Here is a 23994-nt window from a genome sequence, read left to right as displayed (position 1 = left end):
TTGAGGACTGCCATACTGTTTTCCATAATGGTTGAACTAGTTTACAATCCCACCAACAGTGTAAAAGTGTTCCTATTTCTCCACATCCTCTCCAACACCTGTTGTTTCCTGACTTCTTAATGATTGCCATTCTAACTGGTGTGAGATGGTATCTCATTGTGGTTTTGATTTGCATTTCTCTGATGGCGAGTGATGATGAGCATTTTTTCATGTGTCTGTTGGCTGTATGAATGTCTTCTTTTGAGAAATGTCTGTTCATATCCTTTGCCCACTTTTTGATATTCTGAATGTTCTAAGGGAGAATTATGCCAAACCTTTAATGAGTTGATTATTAACTGTTCGAGAGACCAGAAAGTTTTGGGAAGCTTCTGGATTCATTATGTTACTACCACAAATCCTAGTATAGCCCTGATAATCACATTATAATAGAGCAACCAAAAACTTCAAAAATGCCAGAAAATCAATAGGCAAATATCCCTATAAATCAAACTGCAAATACTTACAAAAAGTAGCATACAAAGTCCATCAGCACATTAAATTTATTACGGTAAACAGTAATGCATGGAAAATTCATCACTACTACAATTAGCAATGTAACTCACCTTATTTAGAAATAATACTTTCTAAAACAAAAGACCATGAAAATTAAACGTCAACCAACAGATTGGGAGTAACTTTGTTGTTAAGAATATATAATAGGCCGGCTGCGGTAGCTGGTGCCTGTCATCCTAGCACTTTGTGAGGCTGAGGTGAGAAGATCACTGGAGGTCAGGATTTGAGATCAACTTGGCCAACATGATGAAACGTTTCTCTCCTAAAAACACAAACATTAACTGGAATTCGCCTGAACCCAGGTTGGGGGAGGGAGGTGTGGGGAGGTTGCAGTGAGCCAAGATCATGCCACTGCACTCCAGTCTGGGCAAAAGTGTGAGACTCCGTCTCAAAAAAAAAAATTGAAACCTGGAAAAATACACAAAAAGAGTTCATAAATAAGATGAATGCATAAACAGAAAAAAACAAAAACAAAAACAAAAACGTGTAAATAGCAAGGGAAATACAAAGGAATAAGCATATGAGAGGATGGACAGGCTGGGTAAGGTGGCTCACGCCTGTAGTCCCAATACTTTTGGAGACCATGGCAGGAAAATCACTTGAGCCCAGGAGTTGCAGACCAGCCTGGGCAACGTAACAAGACCCCATGTATACAAAATAATAAAATAAAATAATGAGTCAGGTCCTATGGCACACGCCTGTAGTCCTAGCTACTCAGGAGGCCGAGGTGAGAGAGTGGCTTGAAGCCAGGAGTTCCAGGCTGCAGTGAGCTTTTGATTGACTACACCTTGAGTTACAGAGTGAGTCCCTTGTCAAAAATTAAAAGGATGGCTAATATCCCCTACCTAGAAAAATTCACAGGAATATAATGCAGTGATTGTTCATGGCATTGAAATTAAAAGGATCAACAATAGGTTTTGTTGTACGCTTGAGGAAATTGATATCTCCTCTACTCTTGGTTAGAATATAAACTGGCTCAGACTTTTAAAAGAAATGGAAGCTTTCTTTTAAATTTTTAAATTTACTATTGCTAAAGAATGATCCTACAGAAACACACATTTATAAGAATACGTCCAAAAATTGTTCACTGCAGAATTATTAAGAGGAAAATGTAGATGTTCACCAATAGCAGTGTATCAACCTGATAGACCCATAGTACGGAATGCTATACCCCATGAAAAATAATAAGGTCATTCATATATAGGAACATGGAAAGAGCTCTGAGACAATGTAAACAAAACAAAACTAAACAAGGTGCAGAATATCTAGTCAATATGGCACCACCTAAGTGAAAACAAACACTAACTGTCAAACTATTTCTAACGGTACACAAATATGCATGTGAATATATAGAAACTGTTCTGAAATAACAAAGGTGAAATTGCTAATGATGGTTATTTTGGGAGAGAAACAGAATTAAGGGAGAGGCTGTTGATTGGACGAACGGAGGCAAGATGGCGCACTTCCGGGTTCTTCTTCACCAACTTTTCCTGCGTGCGCGAAAATGCAGCCGGCGCCCGGGAAGGTGCAGACCAACCGGGCATGCGCCAGGTGACGTCAATCCGAAGAGACCAAGATTTACCTGGTCGCACCTGCGGAACGCCCCCCGACACGCCCGTGCCCCGCCTATTGCCCTCCCACTCCTAGAAAAGCTGCTCCGGAGGGTCGCCTTCTTTGCCAGAGGCCGACAGACCTTTTCCCCACACCTTAGGTGACCAAAATAAACTTGCAGTTTTGCTCCTACACTTGCCTACTCGCTGGTTCTTTTGTGCCCGCTCTGGTGGTCTTAGAAAAACAAATCATTGATGTAGGAAGGGGGCTTGCATTTTAACTATTTTGTTGAAACATAAGCCAGTATTATCTGAAACTTACATGTAATTTGCATTAGGAAAAAGAGAAATGAAGTCCTATGTGGGGAAAAGAAAGAGAGATCAGACTGTTACTGTGTCTATATAGAAAGAAGTAGACATAAGAGACTCCATTTTGTTCTGTATTTGAGATGCTGTTAATCTGTGACCTACCCCCAACCCTGTCCTTGCAAGAGACATGTACTGTGGTGACTCAAGGTTTAAAGGATTTTGGGCTGTGCAGGGTGTGCTTTGTTAAACAAGTGCCTGAAGGCAGCTTGCTTGTGAAAAGTCATCACCATTCTCTTAATCTCAAGTACCCAGGGACACATACACTGCGGAAGGAAGGTCGCAGGGACCGCTGCCTAGGAAAGCTAGGTATTGTCCAAGGTTTCTCCCCATGTGATAGTCTGAAATATGGCCTCACGGGAAGGGAATGACCTGATCGTCACCCAGCCTGACACCCATGAAGGGTCTGTGCTGAGGATGATTAGTAAAAGAGGAAAGAAAGCCTCTTGGCAGTTGAGATAGAGAAAAGCATCTGTTTCCCGCCTGTCCCTGGGCAATGGAACGTCTGGGTGTAAAACCCAATTGTATGTTCTATTTACTGAGATGGCAGAAAACCACTTTAGGGCTGAAGGTGGGACTTGCTAGCAGCAATGCTGCTCTTTATGCACTAAAAGGTTTATGGAGATGTTTGCATATGCATATCAAGGCACAGCACTTTTCCTTAAACTTATTCATGTCACATATCTTTATTCATATGTCTTACTGCTGACCTTCTCCCTACGATGATCCAATTATCCTGCCACTTCCCCTTTTCCAAGATGGTCAAGATAATGATCAATAAATACTGAGGGTACTCAGAGACCGGTGCCAGCGTGGGTCCTCTGTATGCTGAGCACCGGTCCCCTGGGCCCACTTTTCTTTCTCTATACTTTGTCTCTGTGTCTCATTTCTTTTCTCAAACGAGAAACGCCCACAGGTGTGGAGGGGCAGGCCACCCCTTTAGTCCAAGAAATATGGAGACATTTAAAAGACACTCGGAGTGAAATAAAGTCTCAAACCAAAGAAGTGACAGACCAATTTTGATTCCAGTAATGGTTCTCTCAACCCAGGTGCCATAAAGGAGAGACTATGAATTTCATCACATATTAAAATCAAAACATATGGCAAATGACTGGGGAAATGATTCTTAACACATATGACCGATAGTAGCTAATCTATAAAAGAGGAAATGGTCACAAAACAATGAGAAGGGGGGAAAATGAACAATTGGAAAATGGATGAATGGGAAGGTGTGTTGGTGTGCGCCTGTGCTCCCAGCTATTTGGGAGGCTGATGTGGGAGAATTGTTTGAGCCCAGGAGTTGGAGGCTGCAGTGAGCTTTGACTATGGTACTACACTTCAGCCTGGGTGACACAGCAAGACCTTGCATCTAAGTTGTTTTAATTAAAATTTTAAAATGGGTGAAAGGTTTGAAAAGGCAGTGAACAGAAAAGGGAGAAAAGACATCAACTATGACCACGCTGATTGTTAGCAATGAAATGAAAACCAACATCCCTTTTTTTTTTTTTTTTTTTTTGGGACGGGGTCTCCCTCTGTCGCCCAGGCGGGGGGGCAGGGGCCAGATCTCCGCTCACTGCAAGCTCCGCATCCCGGGTTTACGCCATTCTCCTGCCTCAGCCTTCCGAGTAGCTGGAACTACAGACGCCCGCCACCTCGCCCGGCTAGTTTTTTGTATTTTTAGTAGAAATGGGGTTTCACCATGTTAGCCAGGATGGACTCGATCTCCTGACCTCGTGATCTCGGCCTCCCAAAGTGCTGGGATTACAGGCTTGAGCCACCGCGCCCGGCCCAACATCCTTTTTTTTTATCTCAAGTTGATGAAGATTAAACATTTTATTATAAGTCATGTGATCCTTTGTGGTGTGAGAAAATAGACTTACATTATAGGCTGAGTGCAAAAAACAAAAAACTGTTTTCCCTCTGCTCTCACACCACAGCAGTAAACACAGAAGATTTCTGTGACCACATGTGTGATTTCTTTCCATCAATCAAGCACACTGTCACTTCTGCTGTGGACACCAGCTGGGGTCCTCCAATTCAATGATGACACTATCAACTTAAACACAGCATCAGATACCACAGGCCACTTGGTCCCACAAGACTGGCCTCCACTGGAATGACAGCGGCCAGTCCCAGGTTGTTTTATGTGTGCTTCTGACCGACTGGCTATAAATCAGGTTTCTGACACCCCTCTTTGAGTTTCATTAATTTGCTAAAGCAGCTTGCAGTGCTCAGGGAAACATTTACGAGTTTATGATAAAGGATATTGCAAAAAATTCAGAAAAAAAGATTCATGGGGCAAGGCATGAAAAAAAAGATTCATGGGGAAGAGGTGCACTACCTTCCAGGAAGTTTTATCCAGAAGCTCTCTAAACCCAGTCCTTTTGAGGATTTATGGAGGCTTCATTACATAGGCATGATGGGTTAAACCATAGGCTATGGGTGATCAAATCCACCTGCAGCCTCTCTCCCCTTTCTGGAAATTGGGGATGAGGCTGAAAATCACACCCCTCTAATCCTGCCTTGGCCTGTCTGGTGAACATCCCTATCCTGAAGCTACCTATGGGTGACCAGACATCAGCAAACTCATTAGCATATGTCCAAAGGAAAATCACTTATCACTTTGAACATTCTTAAAATTTGAGTTATATGCCAGGAAACAAGGCTGAAGACCAAATATGTATGTAACATGCTTAACATTGGTATAAAATCTTTTCAGAAAAGTCGGCAATACCGGCTACATTTAAAATGTGCCTAACCTTGAAATGATTGCATATCTAGGAATTGATACAAAGACTCTTCCAAATAAGCTTATAAAATGTATATAAGGGCCAGACGCAATGGCTCACACCTGTAATCCCGGCACTTTGGGAGGCCGGGTGGGTGGATCACAAGGCCAAGAGATGAAGACTATCTGGGTCAACAGATAGTTGGTGTGAAAAAATTTCCAAATTAAATTTTAAATAAAAGGTGTAAAATTTTGGCAAATTGATCTCATTTTATATAAAATACTCTCTCTTTATATACACATATATGTACATACATATATACGTATATGTGCATACACATACGTATATGTGCGCATACGTACCTACGTATACACATATATGGTGACATATATACATGCATACATGCATGCATGTATATACGTACACATAGGTATACATGTATATACATAAACATATGTATATACATGTATATATGCACATACACCTATACACATGTACATATGTATGTATACATGCACACACATATGCACATGCATACATGCACACGGATACACACATATGTATATAAGTACATATATACATGCATGTATACACATCCATATATACATATACATATGTATATGCATATATGTACATGCATGTACCCACATGTATGTACATATATGTATGTATATACATGTATATATGAACATGGAAATAACTCTGAGACAATGTAAACAAAACAAAACTAAATAAGGTGCAGAATATCTAGTCAATATGGCACCATCTAAGTGAAAGCAAACAAAAACTGTCAAACTCTATCTGTGCTCTATCTGAACTCTAACTGTATACAAATATGCATGTGACTATATAGAAGCTGATCTGAAACAACAGAGGTGAAATTGATAGTTATTTTGGGAGAGAAATGAAATTAAGGGAGAGGTGGTTGGTGTAGGAAGGGGGCTTGCATTTTAACATAAGCAATTATCTTAAACATATGTGTAATTTGCATTAGGGAAACGAGAAATTAAGTCCTAGAAATATGCATACATTTACAAGACACTAGGAGTGAAATAAAGTCTCAAACCAAAGAAGTGACAGACCAAGTTTTGGTTCCAATAATGGTTCTCTCAACCCAGGTGCCATAAAGGAGAGACTATGAATTTCATCACATATTAAAATGAAAACATATAGCAAATGACTGGGGGAAATTATTCTCAACACATATGAGATATAGTAGCTAATCTATGAAAGAGGAAATGGTCACAAAAGGAGGAGGAGGGAGGAAAATGAACAATTGAAAAATGGGTGAACAGCTAGGCCTGGTGGTGTGGGCCTGTGGTCCCATCTACTTGGGAGGCTGAAATGGGAGCCCAGGAGTTGGAGACTGCAGTGAGCTTTGATTATGGCACTACACTTCAGCCTGGGTGACACAGTAATTAATTTTTTTAATTAAAAATTTATAAATGGGTGAAAAGTTTGAAAAGGCAGTGAACAGAAAAGGGAGAAAGACATCAACTTCATTACATAGGTATGACATAGGCTTCATTACATAGGCATGATCGGTTAAACCATAGGCTATTGGTGACGAAACTGACCTGCAGTCAGCCTCTCTCCCCTTCCTGGAAATTGGGGTTGAGGCTGAAAATCACATCCCTCTAATCCTGCCTTGGCCTTTCCGGTGAACAGCCCTATCCTGAAGCTACCTAGCTTCAGCAAACTCATTAGCATATATCCAAAGGAAAAACACTTATCACTTTGAACATTCTTCTCGATCATTCTTCTCGATCTCCTGACCTCGTGATCCGCCCGTCTCGGCCTCCCAAAGTGCTGGGATTACAAGCTTGAGCCACCGCGCCCGGCCACTTTGAACATTCTTAAAATGTTAGGAGTTGTATGCCAGGAAACAAGGATGAAGACCAAATATACATGTTACATATACATACATTACATTGGTATAAAATATTTTCAGAAAAGTCGGCAATACCGGCTACATTTAAAAATGTGCCTAACCTTGAAATGATTGCGTATCTAGGAATTGATACAAAGAGTCTTGCAAATAAGCGTATAAAATGCATATAAGGGCCAGATGCGATGGCTCACACCTGTAATCCCAGCACTTTGGGAGGCCAAGGCAGGTGGATCACAAGGCCAAGAGATCGAGACCATCTGGGCCAACATGGTGAAACCCCATCTCTACTAAAAATACAAAAAAGTGGTTGGGCACAGTGGTGCCTGCCTGTAATCCCAGCTACTTAGGAGACTCAGGCAGGAGAATTGCTTGAAAAAAAAAAAAAAAAAAAAAAAAAAAAAAAAAATAGTACAAGACCATCAATGAAGCACTATTCTTCAGAGTAACCTCCACAAGAACTAGAATGCCATCAAAAGAAGACTGGTTACATGAAAAAAAATAAAATTGGCAAAGCCACATCATAGCATACTCTGCAACCTCTTAAGGAATGAGATAGATGTGTATGCGCTGGTGTGACGAAATTCCCAAACTAAATTTTGAATAAAAGGTGTAAAATTTTGGCAAATTGATGTCATTTTTATATAAAATGATAATCTCTCTATATATACACATATGTATATACATATATGTGCATACATGCATACATATACGTACATATGTATACATGTATATACATACACGTATCTATGCCTACACATATATGGTGACATATACATGTATACACGTATACATATATGCATATACACATATATACACAAATACATGTATATATACATGTATACATGGATATAAACATGTATACAAGTGTGTACCTATACCTATACACATGTGCAATGTATACATGCATACATATACATCTATATGCATACATATACACATATATGTATACATACACATAAACATGTATGTATGCACATTCATATATGCATATACATACATGTATATACATGTATGCACACATGTATACACGCATATATACACATGTGTATATGTATATACAAAATCCCTCAAAGAACATATTGAGAAACTGGTAACTGCAGTTGCCACAGAAGAGGGGTCCAAAGGATGGATGTTGGGGAACTGATTTCACTAGAATTTTTTAGTAATGTCTAATATTTTACATCACATTCTTATGTTTTTACAATTAATACTAATAACCTCATAAAGACTTAACATCAATGGGGAAAGGAGGCCTATCAAGGAACATTGAGAGTGACAGTTACTTGGAAGACTCGGAGACACGGCACTGACCAGAACACACACTGGAGCCAGGACGCCCCCTTTTAAATTTCAGCTCCACCACTTCCTAAATGTTTAAATTCTTTGTCACTTGTTTTCCTCATGTTTCAGATGTGGATAATTATATTCCCTATTTTATACTGTCCTTTGGACTAAGTGAATTACTATGTTTGAAGTTCTTAGAACAGTGAAAGTAGTATGTGAAATATTATACGTCAGCCCTAACAAGGTGCTTGTTGAGTAATATCCAGTATTGCCTTTTACTCATCTCCTCCATTTCTAGAAATACTTCAGAATTTAGTAGTTCAGATGGACTGTCAATTTCAATCTACTTTGATCCTTTTTACATGTGACCCACAAATGTAGGGTCAAGGCAGAAACAAGTTTACTTATCAGGAAACTAAAGTATTTAAGCTCTGTCTTGCATAGCAGGAGCTTAACATACAACACAAGCTTCAAAATTGCAAACAGGGCACAGTTGGTAAACCATTGAAGTGGAAGGAATTAAGGACAAGACAACTTCAACAACCTATATGATAACGGTTAACCTCCTAGGGTTTCATGTTCAACATGGTAGCCAATAATTATATGTGACTCCGATGGAGACTGTCTTATAAGCGTTCTATCCAGAAGGTTGGTCTGTAAACCCAGTCTTTTTGGAATTCAATGGAAGCTTCATTCAGTATTCCTGAAGGATTAAACCATAGGCTATTTGTGATCAACTCAACCTTCATCCTCTCTCCCATTCCAGGAAACTGGGTATGAGGCTGAAAACTCCACCCCTCTAGTGTTGGCTTGGTGTTTCCGGTGAGGGGCCCTGGCCATTGCTCCACATTCCTACTCAGGGCTCCACACGCAGCCGCAGAAGAGCCTCTCCCACATTCCTGCCTCACACACAGACCTATCCTTCTACTTGCTACTGTCACACACTTGCTGGCAGGAGAGGCCCCTCTGATGGCCAACATCAGAGGCTATCCTCACCCCTCAGCTGTGCAGCGGGACCCTCCTGCCTGCCACGTGGCTGCCGGCGCCGGTGCCAGCGACAACCCCCCGGCCTGTCTCCATTCCTGCGGGTGACCCCACCGGCAACATTGCTAGCTCGACCCCCTTTTCTGGCAGTGACATTGTGGTCGGTGTGAACCCCTGTTCTCAGATCTCTGATGTATACATATGACCGTTTTCCCTGTGCTCCGTGTCTTCCATTCACAGGCCTTCTAATTGTCTCTCTTTCGGCCTCCATTTCAGACATTTACTCATCCTCTTTCCCTGTGTCTGCCCGACTCCGCCCCTGTCTCCACGTGGATGCCCTGGATAAGATTCACCCGTTTAAGGTGATGAATTGTATGGCCTTTAGTGTATTCATAATTGTGCACAGTCTATTTTAAATCACAATAACAATTTATGACATCTTCATCAATGAAACCCCTGTAAACAGTCATTCCTCATTCTATCTCCAGGTCCCAACCCCAACTCCCAACCAACCACTCCCAACCACAACCGCAGCCCTAGGTCACAGCTCCATAGAGAGGTCTACTCTATCCCCATAGATTTGCCCAGTCTGGATATCAAATTACTGGAGAAAATTATCCTGAACACTTATGACAGACAGTAGTTAATTGTGCTAGGAGGGTGTGGCCACAACACAAAATGGGGGAAAAATGAATAATGGAAAATGGGTGAACAGCCAGGCACGGTGGTGTGCCCCTTTGGTCCTTGGCTACTCAGGGGGTCGATTCAGGACAATTGCTGGAGCCCAGAAATTGGAGGTTGCAGTGAGCTCTGATTGTGCAACTACACTTCAGCCCAGGTGACACAGAGACCCTGTGTCTAAAACCACTTTTCAGAATGAAAACATGCCCCTGGTTATTTGACCTGTGCTTCTGACAGGCCAGCTAGAAATCAGAATTCCACCACCATTTTGAATTCCTTTTGAATTCCATTAATCTGCTTAGAGCAGCTGACAGACTCAGGGAAAGACTTATGTTTAGCAGTTGATTCTGAAGGAACTTGCAGAACGTACAGGTAAAGAGATGCAGGGAACCAAGTTTTGGGGGAGGGGTGCACTGCCTTCCCAAGTGTTCCATCCAGAAGGAACCCAGTCTTTTTGGGACTAGATGGAGGCTTCGTTCAACAGGCCTGAAGGAAGCAAACATACCTACCCCGCTGGTAAAAGGAAAGAGTGAAAAATGTATTGGGTGAATACATCATATTTCTATGTGAAGCAGACAGTGTGCTTCTGTTTTAGAGATGAAGAAAGGAATGGCGGATCTCAGACTGAAACCCAGGTCAGTACGACTTCATGATCTGCCTTTCTGCTCTGCATGCTGCCTGCCTCGGATAGCTTCATGCAGGGCCCCATGCCCAGATTATGCAGAGGGATGACTGTTGAACTCTTAGTGGTTAAAATTCCAGAGGCTGAATGTGATATGCAGTCACTCCTGATGGCCGAATTGCACAATCCCATGTTATGCTGTGACTCTAGGGTTCAGTGCAACAGGCTTAGGTGTTTTCAGTATTCTTAGCAACACATCTGGATGCAAGAGATCGCTCAAGTATAGCTAAGCTGAATTTAAGTTCTGACCTCCCGTCAAACTGTCTCATCCTAATGGTTGCTGGGAGATTCCCTCGCTAACTTGGCATGCTTCATTTTGAAGGCATACTGTTACTTCACAATGCCCTTATTATACTTGAGATACGTGTATTCAGGCTGAAGTACAGTTGCAACTTGTTTAGATCCACAAATGCTTCTGGGATATTGGTGTCCTTTGTATCTGAACCCACCTTACCAAACGGCCACATCATCAACTTGTTGGCAGGATACAATGTTACTATCAGCATGAACCTTAGATTCTGAACAGACCCATCTCTCCTACCAACCCACTCCAGTTAGAGACAACTCGCTTAATATCTGTCTCTGTACTACCAGATTTTATTTCCGATGTCATCCCCACAGACGGGCTGCTTTTACAACTCTGCAAATCCCCTTAAACTTGTATTAATCTTTCTACCATACAGCATTAAAAAAATGACACCAGAGAGTAAAACCTCATTTTATCTCATAGAAAGCACTGAATTCCTACCCCCACAGCAACCCACTGCACAACAGTTGCAGCTTTCTCTCCTTAACTGTCTGTATACCTTACTGCCACTGAAATCCTAGCAGCTGGTTGGCACCTGAGTAAACTTTAGGCAACCCAATGAGACCTCAAGGACTGCAGACCCCGAAGTACAAAAGAGACATCACAAGTGCACAAGGCAGACCCACTGTTGGCATGACCATTCCATCCACATTAGTCTCCCATGATTACACAGGTGCTACGGTTTTAAGATGTGACCCCTCCCCTTAAGTGTAGCCTAGACTTAGTGACTCCTCATGAATATAGCAGAAGTGATGGTGACTTAAGAGACTGGGTCATAAAAGGCACCCTGGCTTCCAGCTTGTTCTCTACTCTCTGGGGGATGTCATTTGCTGCATGATGAAGGCCTTTAGCCCTGGGAGGCCCACAAGGTGAGAAACAGACTTCTGTTAACAGCCAGCAAGGAACTGAGAGGCTCCTGCCTGAAGTGATTTTGGGAGCATAACTTGCAGGCCCCAGTCCAGCATTCAGATGACTGCAGCCCCTGCCAACATTTGACAGCTGTCTCCAGAACATTGGGGGAGATACTGCCTAGAATTCGAGGAGTCTGCTGACAACCTCTGGGAATACAGAATGAGTTAAACTTTTCAGCGACAAACTTTGAGGTAGGATGGATGGGGATGGTGTCTGCATTTGTTCTATTGGCCATGAAATCCTACATCCCAAGTGACCCTGCTGCAGTTCCATAAATTACTTTTTATCCCCGCCCCTTGCCCCCTTCTGAAACCTTATTTCCCATGGTAAATACTTTGGTTATGTTCTTTATTTAGATATAAAGTGCCTGTTCCCCACCTCCTGACATATCTTCTCTCTTTGGCAGCTCCAGGCAGCAGAGGGCTCAGACCAGAGCAGACCCAGGTTTCCTGAGTCACTAAGACAGAGAGGTTATCCTGGAGGAACACATGATGATGTGCTGCCCTCTACAAAACCAGGCTCGTGAGCTCACTAGTCCAAGAAGGCAGGACTGCAAAATGGATACACCGTGGCTCCTAATTATCTAGATGGCCTCCTCTCCTACCAGTCAGCAAAAATGATGTACCCTCTGAGAGTATTCACATCACTCATTTGTATGCCTTGTCTTTGGTACAGGGAGTTGGGTGAACAGGAGAAAAGGACAAAAAAGTTGTAGAGGTTACAACATGAATCTTTAATCATAACAGACTGTTCCATCAGGATAATTTTTTAAAAATAGCTTTACTGTTATTATAAAACTGAAAGATACTTTGTTACAAAGTAAAATACATAAAAGTACAATGTATGTATTATACATTCAGAATCCCACCACTAGAGGTAAGTTATGATAGTGACCTCTCATAAGTATTTTTTTCTCTGTTGCTCTAAACATACAAATAGAAAAACATATTAACAAAATGGGGGGTCGTGCTATAATTGTTCTAAAACTCTCCTGGTTCACTAAACAGCTCACGAGCAACCTTCATCGTCATTATCTGTGTGCCTGGAGATTTCTAATGGCTTCCCGTTGCATACATATGCCTAAACTTATTTTAAAAAATTTCCTACCAATGGAAACTGGGAATATTAACATATGCTATTAAAAAAAATCGCTTTAAAAAACTCCACCTACATATTTACTGCCACTTCAAAGGTTATAGAAATTGAACTGATATGTTAACAAATTCTTTCCAAAACAGTGCACCGATTTTCTCTTACCAGTAAGTACATAAGACTTACCATGTCCATTTTGCAAAATAAGTCCATTTTGCACTGCTATAAAGAACTACCTGAGACTAGTTAATTTATAAAAGAAAGAGGTTCAATTGACTCACAGTTCCACATGGCTGGGAAGGCCTCCAAAAACTTACAGTCATGGCTGAACGCAAAGGAGAAATAAGGACCTTCTTCACAAGGGGGGCAGGAAGGAGACAGGGAGGAAGGGCTCCACCTTAAAGCCATCGGTCTCATGAGAACTCACTATCATGAGAACAGCAAGGGAGATATCTGCCCTCGTGATCCAATCATCTCTGATCAAGGCCCTCCTCTGACACATGGGGATTAAAATTTGAGATGAGATTTGGGTGGGCCACAGAGCCAAACCATATCAGACTGCATGTTTCTATAACCCCCCCACTGATGGGGGATTTGAGGACTCTATTTTACTACTGCTAATTTTACTACTTTAGGGTGAAATGGCATTTGTGATTTTTAAGATAGCTAATATCTAATACATTAAACTATGAAATGAACTGGAGCAAAACCATTATATTCATAACAGCAATAAAACAAATTCCTAGAAATATACTTAAGATGACTCAGAACCTATTTTAACCATCTCTAAGAAATATTACTAAGGGACCATATAAAATACTATCAGTGGGAAAAAGTCATTTTTTTAAGTGAAAAAAAAATCAGCATTTCAAAGATGCCAAGTTCTTTCAAAATTAACCTATAAATTCAATGCAATGCCAATAAATAAATAAATGTAATTAATAACTCAATGCAACGCCAATCAGATTTTGTTTTTTAAACCTGGAAAGTAAACTATTTCTACAGTTTACTACAACTCCTCTGAGAGCTATAAAGCTTACCTACGAGATAAAATACAGTCACAAAAACAATAAAAATGAGACACACACATCACCCAGATCTACTAAGAGGACTCTTTTCCTGGTCTTCTCAGAGTGACTTGTTTCAATAAATGTTCATGTTACCTTTTTGTTTTTATAAAGTGATCTTCATAAGGTATGTACCATACTGGTTTTAGGAAGGTGAAAACTTGTTCCTACACTGTCCCATTGATAGCTACACAATCCACACAAAGAATCTGTCCATAATTGACACCTTGGATACATTCTCACCACTTGTACATTGTAAAAGCTCCCTCCCGGGCAGATTCTGATGAAAGTGAGGATTTTTACTGAAACCACTGCTGCATTGTTTCTTTAAAGCCTGCTCTGCTGCACAACAGACTCTTAAAAGACTGAAGTTTGTAACTGAAGTGCTTACCTATTTATCACACTTCCAGGTCTTCCCTTCCTATGTAGACTACGAGATAAATGTAAAATCATCGGTTTCTCCTACAGCCCTCCTACATGTCACTTTCCTATGGTTTTTCTCCTGTGTTGGCTCTCAGATGGACAGAAGGTCCCAGGTCCCAGACGGAATCCTCTACGTACATCTACTTCTAAGGGTTCTCACCTAAATGTACTCTCTGGTGGTTCCGCAGCCCTGAGGTGTAACCGAAGCGTTTCCCACACACACCACATGTATAGGGCTTCTCTCCAGTGTGGACTCTCTGATGAACATGAAGACAGGAGCTGCGGCCAAAGCTCTTCCCACACTCCTCACATTTATAGGGTTTCTCACCAGTGTGGACCCTCTGATGACCTTGAAGATGTGAGCGCTGACTATAGCCCTTCCCACACACGTGACATCTGTACGGCTTCTCACCAGTGTGAACTCTCTTGTGACTAAGGAGACCTGAGGCATATCTGAAACCCTTCCCACATTCATAACAAGTGTAGGGTTTCTCTCCTGTGTGCAACCTCTGGTGAGTGCGAAGACTAGAGCCATAACTGAATCCTTTGCCACATTGATTACACGTATAGGGCTTTTCTCCCGTATGGACTCGCTGATGTTTGTGAAGGCTTGACGTGCACCTAAAGCCCTTTCCACACTCTTGGCATCTGAAAGGTTTCTCATCAGTGTGGACTCTCTGGTGAAGGAGAAGCCCTGTGCTGTAAATGAAGCCTTTGCCACACTCAGCACATTTATAGGGCTTCTCTCCAGTGTGGACCCTCTGATGGATAAGGAGGTCGGAGCTGTAGATGAAACCCTTCCCACATACATCACATATGTAGGGCCTCTCTCCCGTGTGGACCTGCTGGTGGTGGTGAAGGTCTGAATTCCGCCGGAAGCCCTTCCCACACTCACCGCATTTATAGGGTTTCTCTCCTGTGTGGACCCTCTGATGCATGTGGAGGTCAGAGCTCTGGCTAAAGCCCTTCCCGCATTCGCATTTGTAGGGTTTCTCTCCCGTGTGCAGTCTCTGATGCGTGAGAAGCCCTGAGTAGTAAATGAAACTCTTACCACACACATTGCATTCGTACAGATGCTGCCCCATGTGAACTCTCTGGTGAGCTTGATGGTACGAGTTGTGACTGAAACTTTTGCCACACTTGTCACACTGGTAGGGCCGCTCACCAGTGTGCGTCTTCTGATGACTGCTGAGGTGGCAGCTGTAGCTGAATCCCTTTCCACACTTGACACAGGTGTAGGGCTTTTCTCCAGAGTGAACGTGCTGGTGCTTGTGCAGTGCAGACTTGACGCAGAAGCCTTTGCCACACTCGCTGCAGATGTAGGGCTTCACCCCTGTGTGCAGCCTTTGATGGACCTGAAGCACTGAGCTGTAACTGAAGCCCTTCCCACACTCGCTGCATTTATACGGTTTCTCTCCAGTGTGGACCCTCTGATGGACAAGCAGGTTTGAACTTCGACCAAACGCCTTCCCACACTCCTCACATTTATAAGGTTTCCTTCCTGTGTGCACTCCTTGATGAATAAGAAGAACCGATTCATACCTGAACCCCTTTCCACAGACATCACATCTATAGGGCATGTCTCCCACAGGGGCTCTGGTGTGGTTGTGTATGTGTGTGTTCTGTCTGACACCCCGACCACGCTCAAGACTCTTAACAGATTTCTCTCCTGTGGGAATTCTTTGATGTCTGTTAAGATAGGCACTCTGCCTCAAGCCCTTACCTTTCTCTTTCAAAGGTACCCTTGGATGGGGGGGAAGGTCTGAATTGTCCCTGAAGCCATTTCCATATTCATTACTTTTCAAGCCATTCTCTCCAGGGTTATTGTGATGAAGTACAGAGTTTTTAATGCAGTCTTTTCTACATTTATTGCAACCACATCGCTTGTCTATTTCAGGGAATCTGTGATCAACATGACAAGACATCCAGCAAAAGCTGTAATCATCCCAATTACATTTATATACAGTGTCTTCTGTGTTGAGATTTTCACATCTTTCTTGAACATCCCCTGACTGGTTCACAAATGCTTTTGCCCAAGATCCTTGAATGGGGATCAGCCTTATAGCTCTCCAGGCTGGAAACTGTTGATTTTCTAAACTGGTAAGCCCATACCCTTGTAGACTGTCTAGGAAATTCTCAATTGGAAAAAACTGCGTAGATGCTCCTTCCCACGCTTGATGGGAAGCAGCATCTCCCGAGAACTGGAAGTCTTTTCCTTGCAGATTTACTCTACAGTCTTGACTCCCAGGTAATTCACCCACCACCTCTTCCCAGATTTTGCAGAAGAGCTCTTTGTGTGAAAATAACCTTAATTCTTCATCTTGAATATACTCCATATCCCTTCCATTCTCGTCTCCTATGAGGTTAAAGACAATTCAGAGATGAGAACTAGTAAAAGACTGGCTCAGGGACATCAGACTTTCAGACTTGAACTAATAATAGCCTAGAGAAAAATTAGGCTTTATGTATCATAACTATTAGAGCACTTATGTTTATGACAGGAAGAGGTTCCTATTAATAAGTTTTGAAGCGAAATGCTAGTATGATCCTATTAGTACCAAATTATGTCTCATTATAGAACTGCCAGGCAAAAAAAGAATTTCAGAACAGATTTTTATACAGAAAGTTCACTTCTTAATAATGTTGCTATAGCTAGTAATAATGTGACACTACTGTAACACTTCCTATCTGCCAATGATGTACACATATTAACTGACTTAAACCTCAGAACAATATCAAAGTAGAAATCATTATATTATCTTCATTTTCTAATGATGAAACCACGTCAGAGAGAGGGTAGGTAACCTAGCACATTATTCCATATTATTTCTGCATTTAAATGCAGGAAGCCCACACGGCCTTCTGAGACACTCTGTGTCTCAGAGTGACTGTACTCTGGGTATGTGTAAGCCATACTTCAGGAGGGTGCCAAATTTTCCACAGGGCACCACCTGTGTCATTCTGTGTGAGCAGATTCAATAGGAATCCAGAAAATACTGTTAAGGCAGGAAGACACACATATTTGACTTACGATCATTACTTATGCCTTGAGATCCTTTGGATCCCAAGCTGCAAAGGATCAAACTGGCATATTGACCATAGTTCTGGATGATTTAAAAATTGTGTCCATGTTTTCTGATATTCTTTATTGGCTATTTTTATCTTTTAGGGCTCAAGTAACAAGAATCTGTTTATAACCAGGGACTAGTACAATACTAGAAGAAAGTGAGAAATTCATCTGAGGAGTCTCAATATTCTGGGACAGTCTCTCTGCCACTGGCTTGCCTTCTACTGCCTGGCTGTTTCTATTAGAGGGACGGAAGTCCAGAGGTCCCTCACTCATTCTGGGTATGATATTCTGTGAAAGACACAGAGAAACCATGAAAAGGTAGGAACTGAACGGAAGAAATGAAGTGGCAGAACAATCATCTACGATGCTGCCAACAGGTACCCACAGGCAAGACAAGGGGTGAGGAATGGGATCTCTTGTGTGGCAAGCTCACTCCTCACTGCCCAGCCAGGCTCTTGTTTCCAAGACCTCTAGGCCCCATGGTTCTCACCTGGAGATACATCTCTTGGAGTTTCTCCATCTGTTACCCCAGTCTTCAAAAATTCCTATGTTGAAATCCTAAATCCCAACGTGATACCATTAGGAGGTGGTGGGTCTTTGGGAGGTAATTAAGTCAGGAAGGTGGAGCCCCCAGAACAGAAATTAGTGTCCTTAGAAAAGAGATCCCCAGAGAGCTCTTCTCTGCCATGTGAGGACACAAAAGGAAGTCAGCTATCTGCACCCTGGCAGAGGGCTCGCACCAGAACCCAACCATGCTGGCACCCTGATCTCGGACCGGGCCTTCCAGACTCTGAGAAATAAACTTCTGTTGTTTATATGCTACCCTGTCTGGCAATTTTTTATAGCAGCCGGAGCTAAGAGTTCTATAAAAATAGGATTTAACTTGTGTAAAGAAGTCAAAAATATCTTCTCTCCAGGAACAAGAACACTCCAAGAAGTTCAGTTCCAATTACCCGGAGGATTCCTCTCACTCACTGAGAGCAGGTTCCTGAAATTCTCCAGCATCACATCTCGGTACAGCTGTCTCTGGGTAGAGTCCAGCAGCCCCAGCTCCTCCTCAGTGAACACCACAGCCACGTCCTTGAAGCTTAATGGCTCCTACAATGAAAAACCATTAACACAAACATCTACTAAATGAAGACAAATTGGTGTCCACAGAGGAGGTTTATAGAAACAAAAAAATTTAAAAATCTAAAGATAAACTGCACATCTCTAAAACAAGAAGACAAGACAGCAGGAAGTTGTTCAGCCGGGTGTGTCAACTCCAGTTTATTACTGTTTAGTGCCAATAATTTCAATTCTACCCAACTGAACTACCCCAGACATGCAGTGTCAAGCAAGAAACACATCGTATCCTGTGCTCACTTAGGGCACTTTTTTTTTGGACACAGGGTCTCTTACTTTGTGGCTCAGGCTGGCGTGCACCGGTGCAATCATAGCTCACTGCAGCCTCAATCTCCAGGGTTCAAGCAATCCCCATGCCTCACTCAGCCTCCCAAGTAGCTAGGACTACAGGCTTGCACCACCACATCCAGCTAATTTTTATTTTTTTGTAGAGATGGGACCTTGCTATGTTGCTCTGGCTGGTCTTGAACTCATGGTTTCTAGTGATTCTACCATCTTAGCCTCCAAAGTGTTAGGATTAACAGGGGTGAGCCACTGATATTTGGATATTTGTCCACTGATACAGTTTGGATATTTGTCCCTGACCAAATCTCATGTTGAACTGTAATCCCCAGTACTAGCAAGCGGGGGTGGGAGGTGTTTGGATCATGTGGGCAGATCCCTCATGACTGGGTGCTGTCTTCATGATAGTGAGTTCTTGTGAGATCTAGTCATTTAAAATTGTATGGCACCTCCACTTCCCCTCCCCCAACCACACTTCTTGCTTTCAGTACGTAAAGTTCCTGCTCTCCCTTCACCTTGCTATGACTATAAGCTTTCTGAGGCTTCCCTAGAAGCCCAGCAAATGCCAGCAGCATGCTTCCTGTTTAGCCTGCAGAACTGTGAGCCAATTAAACCTCTTTTCTTTATAAATCACCCAGTCTTGGGTTGGGTTGTTGTTGTTGTTGTTGTTGTTGTTGTTGTTTTGAGACAGAGTCTTGCTCTGTCACCTAGGCTGGAGTGCTGCAACCTCTGCTTCCCAGGTTCAAGTGATTCTCCTGTCTCAGCCTCCTGAGTAGCTGGGACTACAGGTGCATGCCACCATGCCCAGCTAATCTTTTTGTGTTTTTAATAGAGACAGGGTTTCACTGTGTTAGCCAGGATGGTCTCAATCTCCTGACCTCCTGATCCACCCGGGTATTTCTTTGTAGCAATACCAGAATGGCCTAACACACCCAGCCTACTTTGAGCACTTCTTTGGGAAATTTCTCTGAACTAGATCAGCTGAATCACCTGTCTGCACATTTTATTATCTAACTGTGACTTGGAGATTGCCAATTTTTTCTCCAAGAAGGTTGTTACAATTTACAGTTCCAACAGTGCCTAATTTACTGTGCCCATGCCTGCATGTATCCCGAAATCATTTTCTCTGCCAGAATGATGGTTCTTTCCCAGTCATTCGCTATGCTTCCATCACCAGGTGGGCAAATCCTGCTCTTTGCGACCACAGCCCCTCTTCCATTCCACACCCTTTTTAAAGGACTTCCATGTCAACCACTGACAGAAATCAGCTAATGTATGTCATGCAACCATCTCCTCAACCAGGTGAGACCTCAAAAGTAGCATTTTGAACCAAGGAATTTCAAACTATGCTGTGTCCCCTTCAGCTATGAATAGTGACCTGTGTTTTTAAAGCTAATTGTTCCAGTCCAGTGAGAATAAATGGCAGTCGCGTATTCTGCAATACAGTGATCATCAAAATATTACTGTAATATCATTGCTGTTTTCACTTGGACAGTGGCAAGCTTTCTTGAGAACTGCATATGGGAGCTCTCAGAATTATACTTTGCCTTGGCTGGGCATAGTGGCTCACGCCTGTAATCCCAGCTTTTTGGGAGGCTGAGGCGGGTGGATCACAAGGTCAGGAGATCAAGAGCATCCTGACTAACATGTGAAACCCCATCTCTACTAAAAATACAAAAAAAAAAAAAAAAATTAGCTGGGAGTGGTGGCGGGTGCCTGTAGTCCCAGCGACTCGGGAGGCCGAGGCAGGAGAATGGCATGAACCCAGAAGGCGGAGCTTGCAGTGAGCCGAAATCGCGCCACTGCACTCCAGCCTGGGTGACAGAGCAAGACTCTGTCTCAAAACAGAAAAAAAAAAAAAAAATTATACTTTGCCTTCAGCATGTCACTGGAGTACCTGCAACAAGGTATTACAAGTCAAGAATGAGATGACTACTCTTACTTGACTTTGTTGTTTAAGTCATGCATATATTTTTGATACGAAGGCATGGTAGCTATAGAAAGTTTTAGTGCATGTTGTATGGTTTGTCTCTGTCCCCAACCAAATCTCATCTTAAATTGTAGCTCCCATAATTCCCATGTGTTATGAAAGTGACCTGATGGGAGATAACTGAATCATGGGGGTGGGTCTTTCCCATGCTGTTCTCATGATGGTGAATAAGTCTCACGAGATCTGACGGCTTTATAAATAGGAGTTCCCCTCCACAGCCTCTCTTGCCTGCCGCCATGTAAGACATCCTTTGCTGTTCCACCATGAGTGTGAGGCCTCCCCAGCCATGCGGAACTGTGACTGAAGCCTCTTTCCTTTATAAATTACTCAGTCTCGAGTATGTCTTTATTAGTAGCATGAGAACAGACTAATACAGAATGCATGCCATATTACTTTTTCAAGAAATATTCAGTACCTATAAAATAATGTTAGTCACCAGGAATTACAGAGATGAGCCAAAAAGCTAGAGCTTCATGGAGCTACTATTGGCAGTTCCTAAAACCAGATCCAGGTTGTATGATGGGCCATGAGGACTCACAGGACCTGATATACAATGACACTCATGGCTAAGACTTACTATGGTGAAAGAAAATAAAATACAATTATCAAGGGGAAAAGACACATGGGGTGAACTTGGAAAGAAACCAGGCGCAAGCTTCCAAGAGTCCTTTCCTACTGGAGTCACACAGGTATGCTTAATTCCTCCAAAAATCAATTGCAACAAGGCCTGTGAAGTGCCGTCTATCAGAGAAGCTCAGTGGAGACTTGGTGCCCAGGATTTTCACTGGGGGTTGGTCACATAGGTACCTCCTGACTTCCTGACTAGCACATACCAAAGTTTCAGACTTCCAGAAAAGCAAGTTTTCAGTAGAAACCATATTGTTTGCACAAACAGTCCAGGTACTGTATGCCATTCTTATCAGAAGCGATGTTCACAGAGGCAAACGCTTTGCTTGAGAAAGTAAAACTGGATCTCAATTCTGAAGCACAAGTAGAAATTAACTGAGGGAAAACAGAGGAGAGAAAATTCCAGACAGTGGGAACAGTTGGTGAAAACCCGGAAGTGGTAAAAAGCAGGGGGCACACGTATCTCAGCCTCAGGCAATAGGCAATGCCGCTGTGAAGTAGGCAGCGGCCAGATCACTCCGGGCCCCTTAGGCTACATTGATGGTTTTAGTCTTTCCCAAAAGCAGGAAACAAACACTGAAGGGTGGTTTACAGTGGGTAGTGATAGAATTAGATGAGCTGTCTTAAAATTATGAACCCGACACAGCATGGAAAAACACAGGAATGGATCAAGTATAGACACAAGGAGACCACGCAGGAGGCCACTGCAATAGTTACAGGGAGACATGTTAGCCCGGACTTGGACATGGCTTGGGAAATGTAAAGAAGCAGACGGATAGTATTATTAAGAGGGGCTGACTGCATGGAGGCATAAGAGAACTTTCTGAAGTGTTGCAAATGCTCTGTATCTTGGATATTGTGGTGAATATATGTCTTAAAATTTACTGAACACTTTCAATAAGTATATTTTATTGTGTGTAAATTCTCTCTCAATAAAGTTGATTTTAAAAGTTCCTTGGGGTGGATAATACTTGTATCCTTTCTTTACAAAGGAAACTGAGGCACAGGGAGATGGGCAGAAAAGGGTTAACTTAGCAGGCCCAAGACTGGTATCTCCATAAAGGCTTCCAGGCTTGGACGGCCCTTGGCTGGGGTCTGAGAACTCGGCTTTTAAAATGTTCCCCTCACACACAGGGTTGGGGCACGGAACCCTGGTATATCAGCTCGCAGCTGTTTGTGGTTTAGGAACAATGTGACTTATGATGAATGCCTACTTTTCTTCCAGGAGTCTGAATTTTGGTACGTGGAAGGTAGAGGGTGCCAAGGTGTCCAGTTCCCAACAAAAATCTGGTTGCTGAGCCTGTATTGGGCTCCTCTGGGCAGAAACACTGTACACAAGTGGCTGCAATGTTGCGCTGGGGGGTGTGTTGTGGCAGACCTTTCATGCGAGGGAGAGCACAGGAAGCCTGCACGTGAATTCCACCAGTCTCCGCCTGTGTCTATCTCCCTTCCTGATCCAGATGTGTACTCTTACTGTGCCACTATAATAAATTTTAGCCATAAGAAAAACTACACACTAGGCCCAGGAGTCCAGGCAAAGCACCAAATATGAAGGTGACCCCGGGGACCCCTGAACCAGAAGGTCAAGTAACTTGGCCAAAGTCACAGAGCTAGGAAGATACACAACTAGAACTTGAACACATAGAGCTTAGTTCCAGAGCCGCTCTGCTTTAACAACTGTCCTATAAAAGCCAAGATGTGTGTTAGCAGGAGACTAGAAAATAAGATATAAAGCAGATAATATCAATCCCTTACACTTATATCAAACTTATTATAAGGTAGGTACTAGGCTAAGAATTTTTATAGGACCTATCTCATTTAATCCTCACAGAACTTGCAAGATAGTTACCATTGCTATCCTCATTTCACAGATGAGAAAAATGGGGTCTCAGAAAATTGAGTATTATTTGTCCAAAAGTATACACCTAATAAATGTTGAGTGATGAGTGGACTAAGGCAGAAACACCAACAGAGCCCTCTTCCCAGCAGAATCCTGAACTAAACCATCAATCCCAAGACTAGAGGTGTTGTGGAAGGGAGAAAGCTCAAGCCAGAAGAGGTCAGTTAGGCAATTAATTAAACAGCTGTTGACTAGACACCAAGTCTCATTTTTTAATATCCAGCCCTGCCTTCTCCACTGAGTCCTGGAATATCCAACTATCACTTGGGCATCTAAAGGAATCTTGAACCTAAAAGAGCCCAATCAGAATGGAGCTGTTACTCTCAAGTTATTGTCTACTAATCTCCCCTACATGGATAAACTGAGGTGCTCCCAACCCTGTTTTTCAGGCCAAAAACCTTGCAGCCACCCTTTCACCCTGGCTATGTCCCTTAAAACACTCAAGGGTACTTGTCTACTTTTGGTAGAAGTTTTTTTTTT

At 42.5% G+C, this 23994-nt stretch overlaps 2 protein-coding genes across 3 annotated transcripts in view; both read right to left on the bottom strand.

Annotated features, from left to right (window-relative positions):
* ZNF285 (zinc finger protein 285) overlaps nt 1–18641 on the bottom strand; it is a 51617-nt gene extending 32976 nt beyond the window's left edge. The window contains exon 1 of the mRNA XM_017859787.1: nt 18566–18641. The gene's annotated coding sequence lies outside the window, so the exon portion shown is untranslated. The remainder of the gene's footprint in view (nt 1–18565) is intronic.
* ZNF229 (zinc finger protein 229) overlaps nt 12651–23994 on the bottom strand; it is a 25892-nt gene continuing 14548 nt past the window's right edge. For both annotated transcript variants that reach the window (XM_017859784.1, XM_017859783.1), the window contains 2 exons: nt 18544–18688; nt 12651–16876 (listed from right to left, as the gene is read on the bottom strand). In XM_017859784.1, the coding sequence (XP_017715273.1) occupies nt 14667–16876; nt 18544–18688 (2355 nt within the window). In that variant the 3' untranslated portion in view covers nt 12651–14666. The remainder of the gene's footprint in view (nt 16877–18543; nt 18689–23994) is intronic.

The sequence above is a fragment of the Rhinopithecus bieti genome, unplaced genomic scaffold (assembly GCF_001698545.2).
Source record: "Rhinopithecus bieti isolate Rb0 unplaced genomic scaffold, ASM169854v2 scaffold_52060, whole genome shotgun sequence".
In the NCBI taxonomy this organism is placed as follows: domain Eukaryota; kingdom Metazoa; phylum Chordata; class Mammalia; order Primates; family Cercopithecidae; genus Rhinopithecus; species Rhinopithecus bieti.
The sequence above is the reverse complement of the archived record's forward strand: the minus strand, read 5'-3'. Positions and strand labels throughout refer to the sequence as shown.